The 21,701-nt window shown below is 42.5% G+C and overlaps 1 protein-coding gene across 3 annotated transcripts in view; it reads left to right on the top strand.

The window, feature by feature from the left end:
- grik2 (glutamate receptor, ionotropic, kainate 2) overlaps positions 1-21,701 on the top strand; it is a 350,278-nt gene that overhangs the window by 194,540 nt on the left and 134,037 nt on the right. For all 3 annotated transcript variants that reach the window (XM_087837590.1, XM_087837588.1, XM_087837589.1), the window contains exon 8: positions 9,659-9,802. In XM_087837590.1, coding sequence (XP_087693716.1) covers positions 9,659-9,802 — 144 coding nt within the window. The remainder of the gene's footprint in view (positions 1-9,658; positions 9,803-21,701) is intronic.

The following is a 21,701-nucleotide window of genomic DNA, read 5'->3' as shown; positions in this document are numbered from 1 at the left end:
GGGAGGGAGGCTACTAAGCTGCCTTGGATCATTAGTTGAGGGCTAAACTTTCCTCCTACACACACACAAGCACAAACCCCTATACCCAAGTTCTCTGTGCCGCTCCCAAGTGCACCCTTATATCTCAAGGTGTTTATGTTTCAATCACAAGAGCCACAGCAGTGTGACCACAGCGTTCTGCATGACTAGCAAAGCTGCAGCTCCAACAGCCGTCCCTCACCGCTTCAGGAATCAGTTTTTTTGTGGTATAACAAGTCTCAACTCTGGAAATTTGCTATTGGCTTTGTGTCCCACTTTCTGCGAGGAACTTCAAAATAAATCCATCACTGTCCCCCGTGGAGAAATGTTAAGAAGGGATAGAATCGACCTCTGCCTGTTTTTTCCTATTGTTTGAACATCTGTCACATGCAATATGGCTTATACAGTTGTAATAGAACATTTTGCAACAATACATCTCACGGCTCTGTTCCAGCGTTATTTCAAAGAGTCTGTGGAAAGTAAACAGAGTCTAAAGTCAAAATTCATTCATATATATATGTATATATGTGTGTGTGTGTATATATATATATGTATGTATATATATATATACATATATATAGATAGATAGATAGACATATAGATAGATAGATAGATAATAGTGGTGCAACGATACACAAAATTCACGGTTCGGTTCGATACTTTGGTGTCACGGTTCGATATTTTTTCGATACAAAAAATGTTCATGCCTTTTTAATTTGTCATTTATTAAAATTATAAATATATATTTTAACTCAAAAGTACAGTTTTTAAATTTAATGTTGCTGAAACAACAAAGTAATAACAAATAAATCTATCTGATTGAGGAATCCCTCATCTTTGGAAAAGAGAGTTTATTACAGAGAAATGTCTCTTTCCAAAATAAAAGCTCTACTATACGCTTCTTCTGGGCTATATTCTCAGCAGCATATTAAACATATCAGGTCCCCATAAGGAGAATCATGTGCTAACGGCTGTCTAAATGACTCGGGTAAAGTTTGTAGCATGCGTGCTTGTTGTTTTTGTCTGCTTCCACTTGTCTTTGCACGAGGATGATGTCGGAGTAAATGTGCAGTCATATTCGTTGTGTTCCCACTAGTGCTGTCAGCGTTAATCTGAAATGACGTTAACGCCACAACACGGCAAATCTCCGTTAACGAGCTACCGCGGATCGCCCCGTGCGTGGGGCTGGACGGCCAACACGTTAACGAGCTAACTGCGCTAACACGCTAGTTCCCACTCATGTAATTGAGCATTGCTGGCACATCCAACATACTGTTTTACTTTAGTCCATGACGCGCTTACCTTCAGGGTCATACGTCACATGAAGACCAAAATAGTTCCAAACGCCAGATCTGAATGAGGGTGGGGGAGGTTCAATTTGCCATGTTGCAAGGAGAGCTTAGCTTCTGTCTTGCTAGCTTGCGCTGCGCTCAGTGAATCTGCGCTCGACTACTCAGTGTTGCCAACTCCTTAGTAAGGAAAATCGCTATTGGCTGTCCTAAAAGTCGCTAGAAGTCGCCAAATGACGTCATCACCTAATTTGCATAATTGGTCATGCTAATGTAATTGTAACCTACGCTGCTGGAGAGAGAAATAACATCGTGGAAGAGACATAAAGTGAGTAAAAAATGTCCTAAATGCAGTTAGAGTTTATTTAGAACTACAAATTAAATTTCTTTTATCAATTATTGTTTTTTAATGTCACAATTCCAACCCTGCTCCTTAATCCGGGCCTGGACCGGCAAAAGTGACCCGAAATTGGCGCTCTGGTGGAGTTACTTTGTGTGTGAGAGTGTGTGTTTATAAGTAGTTTTAAACCTTGTGATCCATAAAACAGCCTAACAGTAAAAGAAGAACTCATGCGCGATTCATTTGCCGTTTGGACGCACAGGTGTGAACGTCTCCTGCCCTGATAGCAGCTGGGGGAGGACTATCCTCCGCCCGTGAGTGCTTTGGCACGGGCGAGGTGCCCACGGCAGCACCGCTGCTTGTTGAGAGTAAGAGCGATACGCGTTTTCACGTCAAAAAGTCGACATAAATAAGTCTCCAATAACACCAGAAAAAGTCGCCAGATTTGTCGCTAGTCGCTTTTTAGAAAAAGAGTCGCTAAGGGGGTCTGAAAACTCGCTAAATATAGCGACAAAGTCGCTAAGTTGGCAACACTGCGACTACTCCGCCTAGGCTGCACTGTCGAGCGCAGATCCACTGAGCGCTCAACACAGACAGCACCGTCAGAAGGAAAGTTGATAAAATAAATTAAAAATTTTGTATTGTTCGATACATATGCGTACCGAACCGAAAGCACTGTATCGAACGGTTCAATATCGATACGAGTATCGTTGTGAATCTCTACTAAAACTTTAAGTGGCAATTATCAGGTCAGCAGTTTCAAACACTGTGGGGTTTATGAGAAACACATGTGTGTAATTCTAATCATCACTTGAGTCTGGTCAGTGAGGCGTTTAGGCGTTTAGGCGTTTATCCTTTGTTATGCCAGTTTTCCAAACCCTGTTACGAACCTTTATTCTCAAGTTAGCTTCTCTTCCTCCCTGCAAGGGAGCATGCATTGACTGAGAGTAGGCTGCAAAAAGCTTCAGGAAATTATCAGCCCATCCCCAGTGAGGGGAAAGCTGTTTCTTGCCATTTTGTTTCCATGGCAATGTTGATGAGCTGGTTGTTTAGTAGCGATGTGGGTTGGTGGCTTGGGGTGCAGGGAACCTTTGCAGCTTCCAAGTCAACCTGGGTATTTTAACAATTCATAAAAGTGTTGAAATCAATCTGAGCTTAAGAGATTTAATTAATCTTCCTAACTCTCAGAGTGAAAGAGAGAGAGCGGGAGAATGAGAGAGGCAGAGACAGGTGGAAAAATAGACAGTGTTAGGTTTAACGCTCATATTGGCTGACACAAGGGAAAAGCAGCTTTTAAAGCATTTAGCTGTAATTTCATTCAGGAATGACATAATTGATTTTAATGAGATGTTTATAGAGTGAAGTGCCGGTGTTGCTAAATCATTTGCAAGTCTGCCTGACGGGTACTTGTGAGGCTTGCACCAGGGAGAAGCAGAGAGGCACACAAACCTCTCTGCCAGAACTCCTCCAGCAATTCTCAGCTCGTCTTCACTCTTTCCTGCACACCACTTAATGCATTTAGCTTCTTCTTATTTTAATTAAGAGCATATTTAAATTAAATACTTTTTTATGACTTTGATTAGGCTTTTGTACAAGTTCACTTCTAGTCCTGCTGACTTCTCCTGGTTAAAGCATACACGGTGTAACTGACTGACAGGCTGTCACATTGCTATTATGAGTTCCCTCTGGGCCTGTGTGCTCTATAACAGAGAGAATAGATGGCATCATGACAGAGTGCAGCTCCTGCCCTCAACACTAAAAGGAACACTGCCTGCAATGAAAATGGCAGTCGAGCTGAATTCTTTCAAAAGCACAGAGTAGTGTTGACTAAAGTGCCCATTTAAAAAGGTGCAGCCCACTGAACGGTCATTATGATTTCATATACACGAACAGCATCACTTCTCCACCCACTGGCAGGCTTTGTTGTTTTGGAATAAAAACAAATGTGTTTTTTATGTAGCAGAGTGACGACGCCACCAGAGATGATTTAAATACATAATCTGAATCAGTATTAGGACTGAAGGATAGCACGCCTTCTGCATATCTGTGTATGTGTGGAGTTGTCCCTGTGAATGTCCGGGTTTCTTCCTTAATATGAAAACATACATGTTACATTAGCAGTGCTGTGTTCAAGGTACACAAATATCAAAGTACATAGAGTATATTGCAGGAAGCCTGCAGTTACAGACAGAATATTATAAGGATGGGTCGGGTGTATCCTTCGTGGCCCACGATATCCCAGAATTCATAGCGCGTCCCAGCCAATTCCAGTTTGCAACAATGGCGGCCACTACTAAGTAGGGATGCAACGATACCAATTTTTTCAAACCGATACGATACCGATACTTGGATCTGAGTACTTGCCGATACAGAGTACAAAAAACGATACTTCTACCACACACACACACACACACACACACACAAATACAATGAATTGGAAGACAGGTTTCATTTTATTCTCTGTCGATAAAAAATAAAATCTTAATAAAAATGACCACAAAAAAATTTCAAGTGAAAAATAAGCACTTCTGTTAAATTATTGCAGAGTCTCCACATTGTAACTTTACAAAATATCAAAAAGAACTATTGGCACTGTCTCGAGCTTTCAGAATAATAAATAAACACTTCTGTTTGGAATAAAATAAACTTTTAAATTATTGTAGAGTGTCCATATTGTAAACAAACAAACAAAATAATTATTATAAAATAAATAATAAATAAAATAATAATTGGTTCCCTAGTGGCCAATCTAAAAAACTACAACAGAAATGACAAGCCACCCTCTGATTAATGAAATAAGTTGGTATCGGTTCATGGTATCGGTTAACTTTTACGAGTATGAGTACACACACATTTTACAGTATCGGCCCCGATACCCGATACCAGTATCGGTATCGGTGCATCCCTACTACTAAGTTTTTAATATTGCTCTTATTAATCTTTCTGGGTCACAAAATAAACTTTTAATATATTTTCAGGCAAGAAAGTAGCTGTGTAAACCTCAAATATCTGCTCGGTTTATCAAGATATCGCATATTTGCAAAAGTGCTCCGACGTTTTTGAAAACGTCTGTTACCCACCAGCTTGATAGCTCGCCGGGAGCTCGAGGGTCACTGGAGCCACCGAGAACAGTGAACTCCCGGCAAATTGTTTTCAAAACCCACCGCGGACTTTCGCTACTCAGGTTAAACATGATATATAAGTCACTTAGACAACCTAAAAATGTTATTGTTGGGCTTTTTTCAGTGTTTTGTTTGTTCGTGAGTAAATCGGTTTGGCTGAGATTAAAGTTATTAGATTAGATTAGATAAAATTAAACTTTATTAATCCCCCGGGTGGTTTCCTCCGGGATTTTCACACAGCTGAATAAACTTCCGGGCCACGCGACCTTCTGAGGACCCGGCTCACGTAGACAGCAAAGGACAGGTCCTCAGGAGGATGCAGCCCATGAATTTGGACACCCCTAATATACACAAATCATTGAATATCAGGATTCCAACCATTTCCATGGCAACAGGTGTGACAAACCAAGGACTGCTTCTACAAACAGGGTAAATGTTACAAAAGTGTTGAAACTGAAAAAAGCAAAATTATACTCATCAAACTATATGCATCAGAAAACAGAGAAATGATATAAAGTCGCTCGAGTAAATTTATGCTACATACATTCAGCAGCCACTTTACTGCATAGACCTGTTCAACTGCTCATAATACAAATATCTAATCAGTCATTCACACATCTTTCTTATAACTTTCTCCAGAACCAATCACTACAGACCCCCAAACTTCATGTGGCCACCAGATGAGCTCAAGAACAGTGTGTAGAGAGCTTCATTGAATGGGTTTTCATGGATCAAGCCTTAGAGCGCAGTGGTGTAAAGACGCCACCACTGGACTGTAGTGCAGAGAGGAAACGTCCTCTGGTGTTACAAGTCTGACAATCCGGTGGCTTGGTGGTTGCCAGTAGAGCGGTACTGGTCTAACTGCATTGCAACGGTACAGTTTTGATGTGGGATTGTTTGTCAGGAGTTGAGCTTAGTTCCAGTGAACACAAACCTACAACCTGCATTTTTTTATCTGTCCAGTCTGATATGCACTAATCTGAGGAAGTGCACATTTGGAGGGCAGAGAGGTTGGGTCACGTGAATCATTTTACCACTCACACTGGAAAAACAAGTTGAAGTCATACATGTCACAGATTTTTACACATCATTTATTTATATGTGTACTCCTAAGTAGGGATGGGTATCGTTTTATCTGGTGCCAAACCGGTACTTTTGAAAAGGTGCCGGTGCTTAAAGAATGGAGAGCACAAACTTGTCCAAAACCCTCTCACGTTCAGCTGTTTTTTTTGTAAAAAGATAACAATGTTAGCCTTTTCTGCAGCTATGGGGCATATATGGTATCACTCTTGGCTGGAAGCAGTGCTTAATCAATGGAAAAAACACAAACTTTGTCCAAAAACCTCTCATGTTTAACTGTTTTCCACTTTTTTGGGGCGATCGTGGCTGTGGCTACAATGTAGCTTGCCATCACCAGTGTGTGAATGGGTGGATGACTGGATATGTAAAGCGCTTTTGGGTCCTTAGGGACTAGTAAAGCGTTATATAAATACAGGCCATTTACCATTTACCATTTTTCTTTGGTCATTTTAGCCTTTTTGGCCAGGGTGAAGGGAGTATCTGCCATCAAACAAGAAGACAGCCGCATGTAGCTATGATGATGTTTGCTAGTTCACCTTACATGCATTAATGTAATAACGTGGTTAGCCTACTCAACGTAAATTACACACGAAATAACCCACCCGCAGTAGATGTGCTCGGTGTGAGGTCTCGCAGCAAGCTATCAAATACGCCGCATTTCTCTGCTTTAAAAAAAACGCTATGCGTCGCCAGGTGTTTCATCAGATTTGAGGTGTTACCTCCTTTGACAGTATCACAGTATCAGCTTAAAGCACTTGTTGCAGCTGCTGAGTTTGCATCTTTTGCTGTGAAGTACAGCCAGACTTTGACCGCTTCGCCTTGGGCATTTTTAATCTGTAGCTCTGCTCTAAAAGAACGTACTGGTGCCATAGTGGCACCAGATACTGGTACCCATCCCTACTCCTAAGTGCCAGTCCTAAGCCTGCATGAGTAAGTAGGATTGTGTCAAGAAGAGCATCGACATGGCCAAATAGCACTGGTTAACAATGACCACCATAGGTTCTGTTGGCCTACAGGGTGCCAGTGCAAACTGTGCTACTGTTGGACGAAGACAGTGAAAGAAGAAAGGGAGAAGCCGTGAAGGCAGAGAGGAAGTTCTAGAGTCGGGACTTTAAATTATTACGTGTGGTAAAGGGAGAAACTCATGATCAAGAGGAGGAAGATATACTGTGTGTGCAGGATACCAAGCACAATGACACTAGCACTAGTTCTGACATGATCTAGATTTCTTACCATGACAGGACACTTTGAATCCATTTCTGGTGTGAGGTGGGTCATCTTGAACGAGGACTATGTGAATAGTGTTGTCGAGATGAAGACAGTGCCAGACAGACTCCTGAGAGCCTAAACTCAGAGGGGTTGAATGTTCTCAGTCCTTCAGGTTGGATGGCAAACGAGAAATTCTGGAGCCCGTTGGATGAAGTGGTAGAGAGTGGAGTGACCTCCTCCCCCCACAGGATGGACAAGAAATGGTTTCAGCTTTTAAAGAACTTGGTATGGGTTAGAAAAAAACGATTGGTTTATGTTGCAATGATTCCCGGTTCTTTTAAAACTCATTCTTGGTTGCCATAGTGACACATCGCTGCTTTGACAACCCGTGTGCTGCATACATAAAATATTTTCCTTAATAAAATGCATTTTTTTTAAAATTCATGCTGTCGAAAAGCAAGAACCCCCAAATATGTTGCGTTTCTTTGACTCCTATTGGCTGTTAGACTGCACTGATTTAACGTGAAGCAGTTCTGTAATCAGAGCGGATCATACTCATCCTGCCTCTTCAGAAGAACAGTGTGTTAGAGTATGCTAACCCCCAGCGCACAAGATCAACAGCCTCCATTTGACACCTACACTAAAATAAATTCACACTCCCATTTACCTCAACACCTTCTTCTAACACAGATTATTAGTGCCTCACACTCCTCCAGGCACACACTCAAGCCAGTTTGCATTTTGAAAAGCTCATTGACTATCATTGATTTAAGTGCATCCCTGGACACTTCCTATGGATATGAATATAACTGCACACAGCCACACACAAACAAACAAAAACACATCTTAAGCTGCAGCACTGTGACGCTCAATCAGGCTCAAATGTGGGAAAATAACAGGTTTGATAGGTTTGTTGTTGTTTGTTTCCAGTAGGACAGAGCACCAAGCACCCTAGGGTATGATTTCTGTGCAACAACTGAGGAGAGCTGTTGTGATTGCTTTTCAATCAAGCGAGACAAACGTTAATTTAACCCTTTTTTCACAAGGAACTGCAGAGTTATAGGCTTCATTTGTGAAGTGTGTATGACTGCACTTTCTGATAGCTTCAGCAGTGGACTTCTATTTAGACTGTTTACTGTCAAGAATGTAGAAATATACTGACAGAGATAAAGGTGGTAACGTCTTCCACGCAGTCTGTGAATCTTTTGTCATTAAAGCTTTTGTTTCTTGTTTAATTAACTTGTTTCAATGGTTTGTTGTATCTGTATTAAATCAAATCACTAAACAGAAAGAGATTCTGTTAGTAACACCCTGACAACATCACCCAAACCCTCCGTTACAGGCCTCACATGCCTGGTGTGAGGCCTGTAACTGTCTCTCTTCCACAGCATGTCTTTTATCCTGTCTTCCTTCTGTCACCCCAACCAATCACAGCAGATGGCCCCGCCCCTCCCTGAGCCTGGTTCTGCTGGAGGTTTCTTCCTGTTAAAAGGGAGTTTTTCCTTCCCACTGTCGCCAAAGTGCTGCTCATAGGGGGTCATATGATTGTTGGGTTTTTCTCTGTATCTATGAAGCGCCTTGAGGCGACTTTTGTTGTGATTTGGCGCTATATAAATAAAATTGAATTGAATTGAATTGATGTAAGTAAACTCACAGCAGTTAGATTCCTGGTTTCAAAATCCTCATCGGCTGTTGCACATGGATATCATCCAGCTTGCTCCCACAGTTCATCGACATGCTTGTTAGGTAAACTGCTGATTCTAAATTGTGGTGTACGAGCATGAGGCTGCCTCTCTGTGTTGGGCCAAAGCTTTAGGATGTGCCTCGTGCCCTCTATGAGCTGCAATATGTTCCAGCCTGGCTACAATCATACACATTTAAAAGACAGCTGCTTACTCGGCGGCTGCTCAACTTTCTAACTTTAAAACAGAAATGTTGTTTGGCTTTCAGCCATCATGTTGGAGTTTTTCCACTTCTTTACATAACTTATTTATTTTTTATATTATTCAAACTCTTTTTTTTTAAATTTTCCCATATTTTTTATTTTGCAAATGACTCACATTTTCTTCATAACAACAGCTTAGTTGGATGTAAACACATAATAATTCATTACTCGGTTATTACTGGAAACCTCACTGGGTTTGTGTATCTCAAATTGCTTGTTGTGGCTTTTTTTTGAGCTTCTGCTGAGTAGCAAGATTTAGAGTTTAAATAATCTTTTTTTCAATGAAAATGAAAGATATATAGTGTATGTTCTCATGAACTTGGAAAACCTCGAGTTTGATTAAATATTCTTCTTTTATGTCAGATTTATTCCCATATTTCTATTTTGTTTCCCCTGTCAGAGTATATTGCTTCTTGCAAGCTGCTTTCAGAAGTCTCTTATCAGTTCATAAGACACTGGCAGTAAAATATTCAGGGGCATGCCTATGGCATGAAATATGCAAATCTATACATGAGCGTTGATGTGAGGCGTTGATTGGAGCGTCACATTATTGATATTTTCTTTACTTTGGACAAATCTTTGCTGGTGTTATGAGCTAATGTGTCGTGTGCTGTATTCCCAGTTAATGATGGTTTCTCTTTGTCTTGGTTTGCAGACGGATGCTGCGCTGATGTATGATGCTGTGCACGTGGTGGCCGTTGCTGTGCAGCAGTCTCAGCAGATCACTGTCAGCTCATTACAGTGCAACCGACACAAGCCCTGGCGTTTTGGAAACCGCTTCATGGCCCTCATCAAAGAGGTAGATGCTCGTCTACCTGCTCTTAATTCCATCTTCCTCCTTAATATACACAGCACCTTCACACAGAAAACACACACTCTCAGGAAAGCTGACAGAAACAGCATGTAAATAAGGCTTAGGCAGTCGAGAAGAAAGGGAATATGAATAAATAGAAATTATTTATCCGTGTATTTATTTATATGGAAATCATTTTTCCTAGCATCTGCACATGCCTACACCCCTGAGGAGGGCAGCCATATTGGGCCGGTTGTCTGAATTTCAGCATTAATCATCCAGGCAGGAACAAAGACACTGCATCATCTGAATTTCTGTTAATTGCTCCAGCAGTTTGCAGCATGGGTGAAGCCAGATGAACAATCTACAGCTTCCTGTCTGTGTAAAATATGCAGATTATCAGCCTATATTTAGGACTTGATAACCCTCTAATCTCCTGTAGTTTGCAGAGATCCTGAGACTATTGAGCTGACAAACACATGAGAACCATGGATGTACTTTTATTCTTACAATATTTACAATATTCTAACAAATTCATACAAAAAGTGCCGTGAAATAGTTGAATTGACCTGAGTTGAACTTTACTAAGTATCCAGGTTTTAGTATGCTTTAGTATTTATGAAAACAGTGTTATCTGATGCACTGGCTTACATAAAAATTATTGGGATGTACACAGTCACAGGATTGTCACATAATAATAATAATAATAATAATAATAATAATAATAATAATAATAATAATAATTAGGGATGCAACGATACCAATTTTTTCAAACCGATACGATACCGATACTTGGATCTGAGTACTTGCCAATACTGAGTACAAAAACCAATACTTCTACCACACACACACACACACACACACTGCCCGTGGATTTTCTCTTGACATTTTTCATCGCTTTTCCAAAACCTGAGTTAAAGTTGGCTGTTCCACACTGCTGACATTTTGTTTAGCCTAGCTACAGCAGCCTCCAGTTTTTCTTTTTTATCTGGAGCTGCCAGTCTCACTCGCCTAACCCTGTGCCTGTTTAGCGCGGGATGTCCCCCTAGTGGCCAATCTAAAAAACTACAACAGAAATGACAATCCACCCTCTGATTAATGAAATAAGTTAGTATCGATTCATGGTATCGGTTAACTTTTATGAGTATGAGTACACACACATTTTACAGTATCGGCACCGATACCCGATACCAGTATCGGTATCGGTGCATCCCTAATAATAATAATAATAATAATAATAATCACATAACACTATCCACAGAATCTTTGCTACATCTAATCTTTACAGAAGCATTCAGATGATAGTTACTACACAGTTGTATACATAATTCCCATGATTGCACCACATATTTCATAACTTCAATAATATCAGTCATTGGTTTGGCATTCAGACCCTCGAGGCGTTATTGGTTTATTTTAAACAGGACGTCACATATTGAGTTATGGATTAAGAAACCCAGGACAATGGTTTCTTAATGACATCATTGGGAGAGTTCTGAGGCAAAAACCAAAAACTCAAAAAAGCAGTGAAGCCAAACGTTTGTTTGACCTCGAGACTTCCAGTCCATCCTCGGCACAGATGTTACTGTACACTACGCTGTCCACTTGGTAACGGCGTTCCATGTATGCCCTGCTTGCTGGCATCTTGCACCCTTGCTGGATTGTCTCAAGGGCAGCCTGCACATGGGGTCTTGTCTCATGTGATAGACCCTGCCCTCTATGGATTTGTACTTTGAGCTAGTTCCTGTGCTGCTATGATTAGTGCCTCTTTGCAGGTATTTGGTGGTTGCCGCTTTCCTAGCAACCTCTTCATGGTTTCCCAGGTACTTGTAGTTGTCCTCGAGGTGGACAATGTTGCCTTCCGGTAGTACGATCCTCTCAGTTCTGACTACCTTCCCTCTCTTTGGTACCATCCGACTACACTTCTGCAGTCCCAATGACGTTCCAATGTGACTGCTGTATATCCTGGTGGTTTGGATCAGTGAATCAATGTCTCATTCAATCTTGGCATACAGCTTGATGTCATTCGTGTAGAGGAGGTGGCTGATGATTGCTCCATTCTGTAGTCGGTATCCACAGCCAGTCTCCTCAATGATCTCACTGGCCTTCTGTCAGCCATTTTGGGTGTTTCTCATCCATTAGCTGCTGGGTCATTTGTGCTGCCAGACACTCGACGAGTGCAGTCAGCCAATCACGTCGAGGCCTGCTGCTGTCCAACTCTTCATACTGGAGACGTGTTCGTGGATTTCTGCCACAGTGATTCTTACTGGAACTTGTTCAGGGAGTCCCACAAAATTGATTTTGTTCATCTGGACGTAGACCATTGATCAACAACCACTGATCAATGACCATGAGTCCCATTCACACAGTTGGGGAATGGCTGCAATCACAGCATTGTAAGATGGTGACAGATGTACCCTTAGGCCCCTCCTCCATTCAGAGATGGTCTTTCCCTTTTCACGTAAATGGCCTCCTTGACTCCGCCCTCAAACCAGCGTTCCTCCCTGTCCAGGATGTTACATCCTCATCTTTGAAAGAGTGTCCACTGGCCTGAAGGTGTAAATAGACTCCTGACACGTACGGATCACTACAGGTTTTCACTTGGGCAGTGGTTGTCCTTCTCTCCTGGATCGGCTGGAGCTTTCTTTAGGAGCCTTCCCAGCTTTGACAAAAGTCCAGCTGGGATAACCACATTTACTCAGGGCCTTCTTGATGTTCTTCTGCCTCCCTGGCTGCTCTGTCTGTGGGGATGGTGTTTGCTCTGTGTTGTAGCGTCCTGATGACGCCCAGTTTGTGCTCCAGTGGATGATGAGAGTCAAACTTTAAATACTGATCCGTATTCATAGGTTTACGGTACACATTTATGTGAAAAGGGAAAGATCTGAATCGAGGAGGGGCCTAAGGGTCCATCTGTCACCATCTTACAGTGCTGTGATTGCAGCCAACTCCCAACTCTCTGTGAATGGTACTCATGGACATGATAAGTGGTTGTTGATGAATAGTCATGACAATTTGCATATTAATGATCAAGGAACTGACCTCCCAGCCCATTGTTCCTTCAGTGGGCTGGTTTCAGTCATTATGCAAATGTACTGTTTATAAGTTTGAAACCTGCAGTCAGCTGAGACTGAAGAAGTCACCTGGATGATGATGAAACATTTCTTCCAACTTACCTTGATGATGATGAGCATGCATCAAGACATTTTAACCCACTTTGGCAAGAACTCCCTAAAGCTAGTTCGTCAGTGTGAGCAAACAGCGTGTAAGAAGGCTGATTACAGGAACCAGCTGAGATTCAGCCTCAGATGCAAACAATACGATTACTCCTAAAAGTCTGCAAATGAGCTCTTCAGTTTAGGGCCTCCAGGCAACTAAAATCCTCCAGAACGCACAGCTGAGACAAAGACATTTTAACATTGACATGCTAAAATCCAAAGAGGAGCAGATCCGATCAATACTCATCAAAAGATCTTTGAATTCACTGATAAGGCTCATCTGGCCCAGCAAAAAAAATTGTAACCCAGGCAACAAAGGAAGTTTGACTTGTAGTGTGTCAGAAACCACAGAAAAATACAGAGTGTCCTCTCAGCCACAGAGAGAAGGATGCCACACAGAGGACAAGGGGGTGACGGATTTCTCGTACAGGTAACCCAAGCAGAGAAAAGCAACCTTGCAAAAGGGTTGAACTTTGCCGTGACACTGAGATAAATCTCACTACACAGAATTGGAGATTATGTATTAGAATTTCAGGAGCTCCTTTTGGTTGTCATCTATATAGGATCCCCCAGTTCTGCAAGCTGTTCATTCTCGTTTACGTGCAAACAAGGTCAATTCTCGCTGAATGCCTTTAAACACAGCTTATCTTTCAGGAGTAATTTACTCACCCTTCCATTCGCTACAATCGTCCTCTCGTCTGTCAGCGTGTCAGACGAGCAACTACTAAGGCTCTGCATCCATCGCTTTTCCTCCGGCAATCCCAGAAACACACCGAATGTCACGGCGGCGCTTCCAAAAAACCGAATGCTAAACACCTCCTAGCAATTTTCTCGCCACCCGACATACGGTCTGCTAATCCATCAAGCCAGTCGTCTCATCTCCGCTAAATCCAGTCATGAAGTACCTCCAGCTGCCCGCCACTTAAGCGAAAACCAGCAAGGTCGCCCGCCAGCAGAACTCACAGCTCCTCTCACGTTGCTCCACGAAAAAGTCGACGGACGTCAACGCCGAACCCAAGCTTCCAAACAAATTGCAGCTCCAACCGCAAAAGCTAGAGCATACTTCGAAGCTCCACCCACCCGCCAGCGCCAGGTAGCAGGGGGAAGATCAGCTCTGTTCTGCTTCCTACTAACACCATTTCATGCAAGCTGGAAATCTGTCGCTAGCTCCATACTCTCTACTGTTCCCCATCGTCGTGATGTTTCCATCCCTCCTTTCGCTAAATGCTTAAGCAAATTGGCAACTAGATCCCCGGTTCTTCCCTATCTGCCATTCGCAAACGCAGCAGCAAGCTTCCTACCACCGTACTGCCAGTTTCTCAGCAAAGATGACACACACACACAAAAAAAGGGCACCAAGTCGCCATTTCTCCATCCCTCAGTGACAATATGCAGTATGCTTCGGCACCGAGTTGCCAGGTTCTCAGCCACTCATCCCTCCTCTGCTAAGTGCTTGCTCATAGGGGGTCATATGGTTGTTGGGTTTACCTCTAGACATCATTGCAGCGTCTCGAGGTGTCTGTCACTGTGGCTCGGTGCTGTATAAATAAGTCGAATCGAAAGTCAAATTTTTCTGACGTCTTCGTCCTTCGTATCGCTCAGTTATTGCTGCTTCTGTGAGATGCCTTCTTTGGGGATCTGCCAGTCCCCTTCGAGGCCTTCCCCAAACTGCAGCTCAATTCATGTCCAAGCATTCACCTTTACCTATTACAATGCAGTCAAACCTAAAATGAGGATGTGGGCCGAGCTAGTGAAACAGCAATTCGAAACAACAACATTGTAGACGTGGAAGCAGAGCAATTACGGACGAAAGTTTCAGCCTGTCTCGACAATGCAAAGCCCCCAGCATCCAACATCGGCATGGAGGAGAGGAAGGCACTCGCATCACTTAGTAATGACAACATTATCATCCTTCCTGCAGACAAGGGGCAGGTACACAGTTTTGCTCATTCAGAAAGACAATCATGAGAAAATTTTGGCACTGCTCAGTGACGAAAATACTCATGAGCCCCTGAAATGAGACCCAGGAAGTGGCTACAGGAAGAGGGTGACAGACTGTCTGAAGCAGTTAGAACAAGACCAGACCTCATACCACAGGCTATACCCAGGGGAATCTACACCAAGTCTGTATTGTTTACCAAAGATACATAAACAGGATGTACCTAAAAGACCGATTGTCTGTATGATCAACTCGGTCATCTATAACATTTCAAAGTTTCTGGCTTTGATCCTCAGCCCACTGATAGGCAGCTTTAGGATGACTGAGAACCTTCACAGACATGATTTTAAATTTGATTCTAGATTTAACAGCGAAGAGAAGTCCGTATATGAGAAATATGCTCTGTCTTTCTAGACCTTGTCATGAAGCATTTGAGCCAACGGAAGACTTTCCAGGGAGTTTTTAGGACATCCAGATATACTAATTTAAAGTAGTCCAGCCTAGAAGTAATACATGCATGAATTAGTTTTCAGCACCCTCTGAGATAGAGATGCATTGAAGGGCAAATTGTGGTCAATTTTCCTCACAGTGTTACTGGAGGCCAAGGTAATGCCATCCAGAGTAAGAATCTGGTTAGATACCATATTTCTAAGCTTTTCAGGGCCGAGTACAATGACCTCAGTTTGATCTGAATTAAGAAGCAGAAAGTTAGCGGCCATCCAGGTCTTTATGTCTTTAAGACATTCCTGCAGTTTAACTCATTGGTGTGTGTTATCTGGCTTCATTCATCTTCAACTAATACTATGGGAAAATGTTTCTGAGATTTTTAAGATTCACTCTAGGAACCAGGTTCAACCTTTCTCTGGTTTGTAGTCTGTGGTCTTTAGTCAAACAAATCAGCATCCAGTCAGGTTCCATTCCAATGTGCTCCTAACTTCAACAACACAGTCAGGCTGTCTGGTGCTTTGCTTTCACACAGGTGAACACAGCTGAAATGAAAGAAGCAGTGGATAGTCTCCTTCTCATTTAATGAACACTCAGAGCAGCTCCTCAGGGTAATTAGGTGATCAAGTGAAGAGGTGGCTCTCTGTCATCAAGAAAAAAACAAAATGAATTGGCATTTCCATGGAATATTAGAATCCCTAGCCCAGGGGTGTCAAACTCAAATACACAGTGGGCCAAAATTCAAAACTGGAACAAAGTCGCGGGCTAACATTAATATTTATTGAAAAAAAAATCTTCCTCTAGATATAAGAATGAATCTTTTCTTATGGACTCAAACAAGTTTTGCTGAAAAACGGAATATGGAACAAGCAAAGCTTAATACTAAACAATATATATATTAGCTGTATAATACCAGTAGGCCAGCTCTGATAGTAATTTGGTATGGCTTCGCGGGCCAAATGTAATTAGCGTGCCAGAGTTTGACACCTATGCCCTAGCCTATAAAACAGCGCTGTTACTGGATTAAATCAATAAATACTATTTATTGATTTAATTGTGTTTGCATCTGGCAATAAATGTTTCTATGTTCTGTATCTCTTTTTCTGTGTAATTTTTCAGTTGTGATGAAAGCTGATATTTTTATATAGTATGAAGTAAAACACGTATGAGTGGGCCAAAATTCCTTCACAGCAAAGTGAAAGATTCATTGCTAGTTATCTGGCATGTACATTATACTATATGTTATTTCTGCCAATGGTGGCACAAGTAGAGTTAGGTTGTGTTTTCCATAAAGGGCCAGGTGAGTGTAGATGGCTTTCTCTTGGTAAAATAATTCATTATTAAAACTGCCTTTTGTATTTAATCTTATTATTTTTGTCAAAAATTAAAATGTGTTTCATCTGAAACATGTATGACCAGTATGCTAAATAAATAATTAATGAGGGGGGGAAGTCTTTTTCACAGCACTGCGTATAACTGTAACTAAATCTTCCACGTGAATTTTCTTCTGTCATCAGAAGGTTAAACAGGAAAGGGTTGTTTGTTTGTTTGTTTTTAAAAAGTGAGTCTGGTGTTTCCGGTGTGCCAAAGTATCCTTGGGCAAGATACTAAGCCCAAGTTGAACTCCAAAGGTTAAATAGTAAATGAACTGGTTCTTAGATAGCACTTTTCTACATAAAGCACTTTACACAACTTGTACATTGACCCAAGCACTCTCTTCAAAGCTGTTTCTAAGTGCTTCCTATCTAACATTCAAATGCATTCATACTTCAATGGATGCATCAGAGAGCAACTTCGGGGGAAGTATCTTGCCCAAGGATATTTGGCAAGCAGACTGGGATTGAAACACCAACCTTCCGGTTAGTAGGTGACCTGCTCTACCACCTAAGCTATAGCGACCCCAAATCCATCCGTTGGAGTATACATGTGTATGAATGTTAGATAGAAAGCACTTTGGCAGAATTACGAAAACTTTACATCAGCTCCCAGTCCATGTTAGAGTTTGTTTTAGAGAGTAAAGTAGGGGTAATGTGAACTTACATGCTAGGGCGCTAAGAATCAGAATCAGAATACTTTATTTATCCTGAAGGAAATTATAGGTTACAGCAGGCAGCACGCTAATGCTGCATGCACACTTACAAAGGAACCTTCTGACCAACTTTACATCACGTTGGGAGACGTGTCAGAGATGTAGGCTGATAGGAAAAACAACGAAAATACATAACATGAGGTAAGAGGAGGAGAAAAAAACCACCCCAGCACAAAAAGCACATGACTGTCAATATACCATAGAAACACATGGACAAGCAACAGGGGCGGGTAAAAGGTGAGAGACAGCCCGTGTAGACAGCGCATCCGGGCCTGCAGCATGTGCGCTGGTCCCCTTTGATCCACCGTCTGCATCGGGAGGGAATAAGCATTGAAGGCGTTTGGAAGGGGAGGGGGGATGAGTGTACATCTGCATGTGTGTATGTATGTGTGTGTGTGTGTGTGTGTGTCCAGAGTTCAGCTGAGACAGTGTCCTTCGCCCTGCCAGGCTAAGTAAACAGTCTTCCAGCCAACCCAGGTGGCCTTGCGTAGGATAGGAAGAAACAGTCTGAGCACAGTCTGTTATCAGGGTGTTGTTGTTCAGCTCCAGCCTTGAGGTCACAGCTGGCGCCGAAGTGGTAGGTGCATGAGATGATGGTGGTTCTTACTTTAGTGCAAACAACTCATGTGAATTTCAAAGCTGTTCTAACAGTCCAACACTGATCTCTCAATCTCCCGTTGGAGAGCAGTGAGCTTCGCCATGATGTTATCAAACTTGTGCTCAAAGAGCAGATTCTGCGAACTCAAGACAGATCAAGATGTTATCCAATTTTTGCTCAGCAGAAACTGTTGGGACTTACATATACAAATGACTCCTTACAGGATTTTTTTTTTACCACTTGAACACAAAAATCTAATAAATCAAATCAAATCAAAAATATATGACCCAAAATGTAACTAATCAAGTGACTGTATACCAATTTAATGAATTGGTACAATAAATACAGTTACCAACCTGAAGACACTTTAAGAAGTGTGCCTTGAGTATGAATGAAAACGTCTCAGTGCTGTGCAATTGCAAGTACATTTCGTTTTACTAAGGTCACTTTTGGAATACCTTTGCAGTCATTATTAGCTCTCTGTTTGCCTTTTCACATATATTTCATGCTTTGAACCACAGAGTATGTTTGGACTACATTGGTTATGGAGACCATATTGTGGGGTGAAGGCAAAGGTCAGCACACTTAACTGTGACTTACACAAATATAGTCAGCCCCTCGCCAAAACGTGTAATAGACATTCCAGTCCACCGTCTCCTTATTGTACTTTCTCTCTCTGAATCATGGAAACACATGTCGAAGTTGTAGTAAGCTGCAGGAGCAGCACAGGCACATATTTTATTTAAAGCCAACATGAAAATAATCATTGCAAATTATTTAAACAGACATTATGTACACATTTACATTTGAATACATTCTAGCCAGATAGCTTAATTATTTCTGTCTATTTTGGACCCTGAAATGTACTTTATACCTTCCTGCTCAATAGTGACTTCTTGGCTTTAAATATATCGTCTCCCTCTGCTGGTATTGAAACGTCTGTATGTGTGTTCATTTCACGTTTTGGAGAGGCACCAGACCAGCATCTTTATAGAAAACATAGATGTATGCAGTGCCACCGCGCTTCCAGCTATTGTGCACTTTGTCTTCGTGTTTTTGTGCAATTTTGTTGTGTCTTCCTGCAACACTGATCACTTTCAGTCGTCATGTACTGACAGATACTGGTCTCAGCCTGAACCCGGACTTTACTTCAGATTGGACCAAAGCATCCTACCTGAGATTGTGAGACCACCGGGCGCTCCCTGGGTTATTGTCGTGAACAACAAGCAATGCTGATGGTGGAGGGAGAGAAAACAAAAGCAGGGATGCAGAGCTGACTATCGCCTCCAGCTGAGAAAACAACAACACAAAGCCGGAGATGAGAAGGGAGCCGGAGATCGACAGACGGATTGGGGCTGCAGCTGCAGTAATGCGGACACTGCACCGGTCCGTCGTGATGAAGAGGGAGCTGAGTGTAAAAGCGAAGCTCTCAATTTACCGGTCGATCTACGTCCCTGCCCTCACCTATGGCCACGAGCTGTGGGTAGTGACCGAAAGAACGAGATCGCGGATACAAGCGGCAGAAATGAGCTTCCTCCGAAGGGTGGCTGGCCTCTCCCTTAGAGATAGGGTGAGAAGTTCGGCCATCCGGGAGGGGCTCAGAGTAGAGCCGCTGCTGCTCCACATCGAAAGGAGCTGAGGTGGTTCGGGCATCTGACAAGGATGCTTCCTGGGCGCCTCCTGGGTGAGGTGTTCCGGGCATGTCCCACCGGGAGGAATGGTAAATGGTAAATGGACTGGTTCTTATATAGCGCTTTTCTACTCTTTCTGAGCACTCAAAGCGCTGTACACAACTTGTACATTCACCCATTCACACCCATTCGCACAAGCACATTTTTCTAAGTGCTTTCTAAGTAACATTCACACACACATTCATACTCCGATAGATGCATCGGAGAGCAATTTGTGGTTAGTATCTTGCCCAAGGATATTTGGTATGCAGACTGGGGAAGCCAGGGATCGAACCACCAACCTTCCGATCAGTAGATGACCTGCTCTACCACCTGAGCTACAGCCACCCCGGGGCAGACCCAGGACACGCTGGAGAGATTATATCTCTTGGCTGGCCTGGGAACGCCTTGGTGTTCCCCCGGATAAGCTGGAGGAGGTGGCTGGGGAGAGGGAGGTCTGGGCCTCTCTGCTTAGGCTGCTGCCCCTGCGACCCGGCCCCGGATAAAGCGGATGAAGATGGATGGATGGATGCATGGATGGCAAACTAACGGTAGCCATACTTACCATTGTTTACCCCACCCCCCACGTTACCATCGTGTTTTCATCCTTATCAATTTTTGATTGGTTGACATAGCAGAATTTAACACCAATAGGGAAAGGGTGTTTTTTCTTTTTTCACTCGGAAGCGGAGAGTGTTTGCTAGCGCTGTCCTTAGAAAATGCCGTTTTTGATTCTTCCTGCCGTAAACACCACTGTTTTGCTCAGAAAAAAATGCTGTGTGTATTTTTTATCATAACTCTGGTTTTACTTGGCCTATCAACACAATCTAAAAACTGGTTTATAGATTGAAGTCCGCACTTTCGACCCAAGTTGAAACGGAGACTCTGGGTCGCTGCATCTTGTAGCTGTGTCATCTTAAATTGGTCACGTGATTTCAACTTGCCGGCGCGTCTGTCAACCTCAGAGGGTTAACCTGTGGTGAGCACATACAGCACGATCCCCATACCAGTCAGCATTGCAGAGATAGTCCTCCCTTCAGTTCAGTCTTAGTTTCATCAGTAGACCATCTGTTCTGTACAAGCAACCAACTTAAAAGGGGGAAAGTCAGTTCAAGTCAGAGCTCCATCTAAGCCTTACTTTTCTTCGCCACCACCAGCATGTTAGACTAGAGGACCCTGTCCTAAAGCCTATTGCCACTGGGATTCCAATATGCCCTGATGGCTCATTGTAGCCCATTTGCCAAATTAATTTCTTTCTATATCTCAATTAATATGTCCAAGTCTTCCAAGAGATCTCTCCTATTATTAGCATTTCCTACATTACTAGCATTGAATGTTCAAACAGCTTCTATGGAGTATGGTCTTTTATCAATTGAAATGAATAAAGTCACATTTTTCCCAAGGAAGGCAGTACCATGAAGGGAAAATAAAAACTTCTCAGGAAACGCAGAATTCCTGAAAGCTCATAGACATAGAACAAGCCTAACACTCCATAACTCTCCTTCTTGATCAAATAGCCCTTAACCCAGCAGGGTATTTAAAAACTGGCAAGTCATAAGTGACGATTGCCCAGATCTTGTTCTTCCCATCCAGCTGACTCTTCAGGACTTGCCTACTCTCCGCAGGTATTTGGTGACTTTGGTGGCTTTTCTAGCTGACTTGTCGTGGTTCCTAATTGGTTGTGGGATTCCCAGATACTTGTAGGTGTCCTCGATGTCAGCAATACTAATATAAAACCAGAAGGCAGTTCTAACCCTCAGTTCTGACTTCTTTTCCTCTCTTAGTTATCATCTGAGTACACTTCTCTAGCCCGAATGCCAATTTGATGTTGTTACTGTAGATCCTAGTGGTGTGGCGTGGATCAGGCCAAGGATAAGCCAGGACACCCAGATCTCCCTCTCCCTGTCCGCCTCCTCAATCTCCTCAAGAGAACACCAAGGTGTTCCCAAG

The sequence above is a fragment of the Neolamprologus brichardi genome, unplaced genomic scaffold, assembly GCF_056152115.1.
Source record: "Neolamprologus brichardi isolate AB-2024 unplaced genomic scaffold, ASM5615211v1 NODE_ptg000036l+_length_2141236_cov_1, whole genome shotgun sequence".
NCBI lineage: Eukaryota > Metazoa > Chordata > Actinopteri > Cichliformes > Cichlidae > Neolamprologus > Neolamprologus brichardi.
Note: the sequence above shows the minus strand (reverse complement) of the source record. Positions and strands in the feature narration are given on the sequence as shown.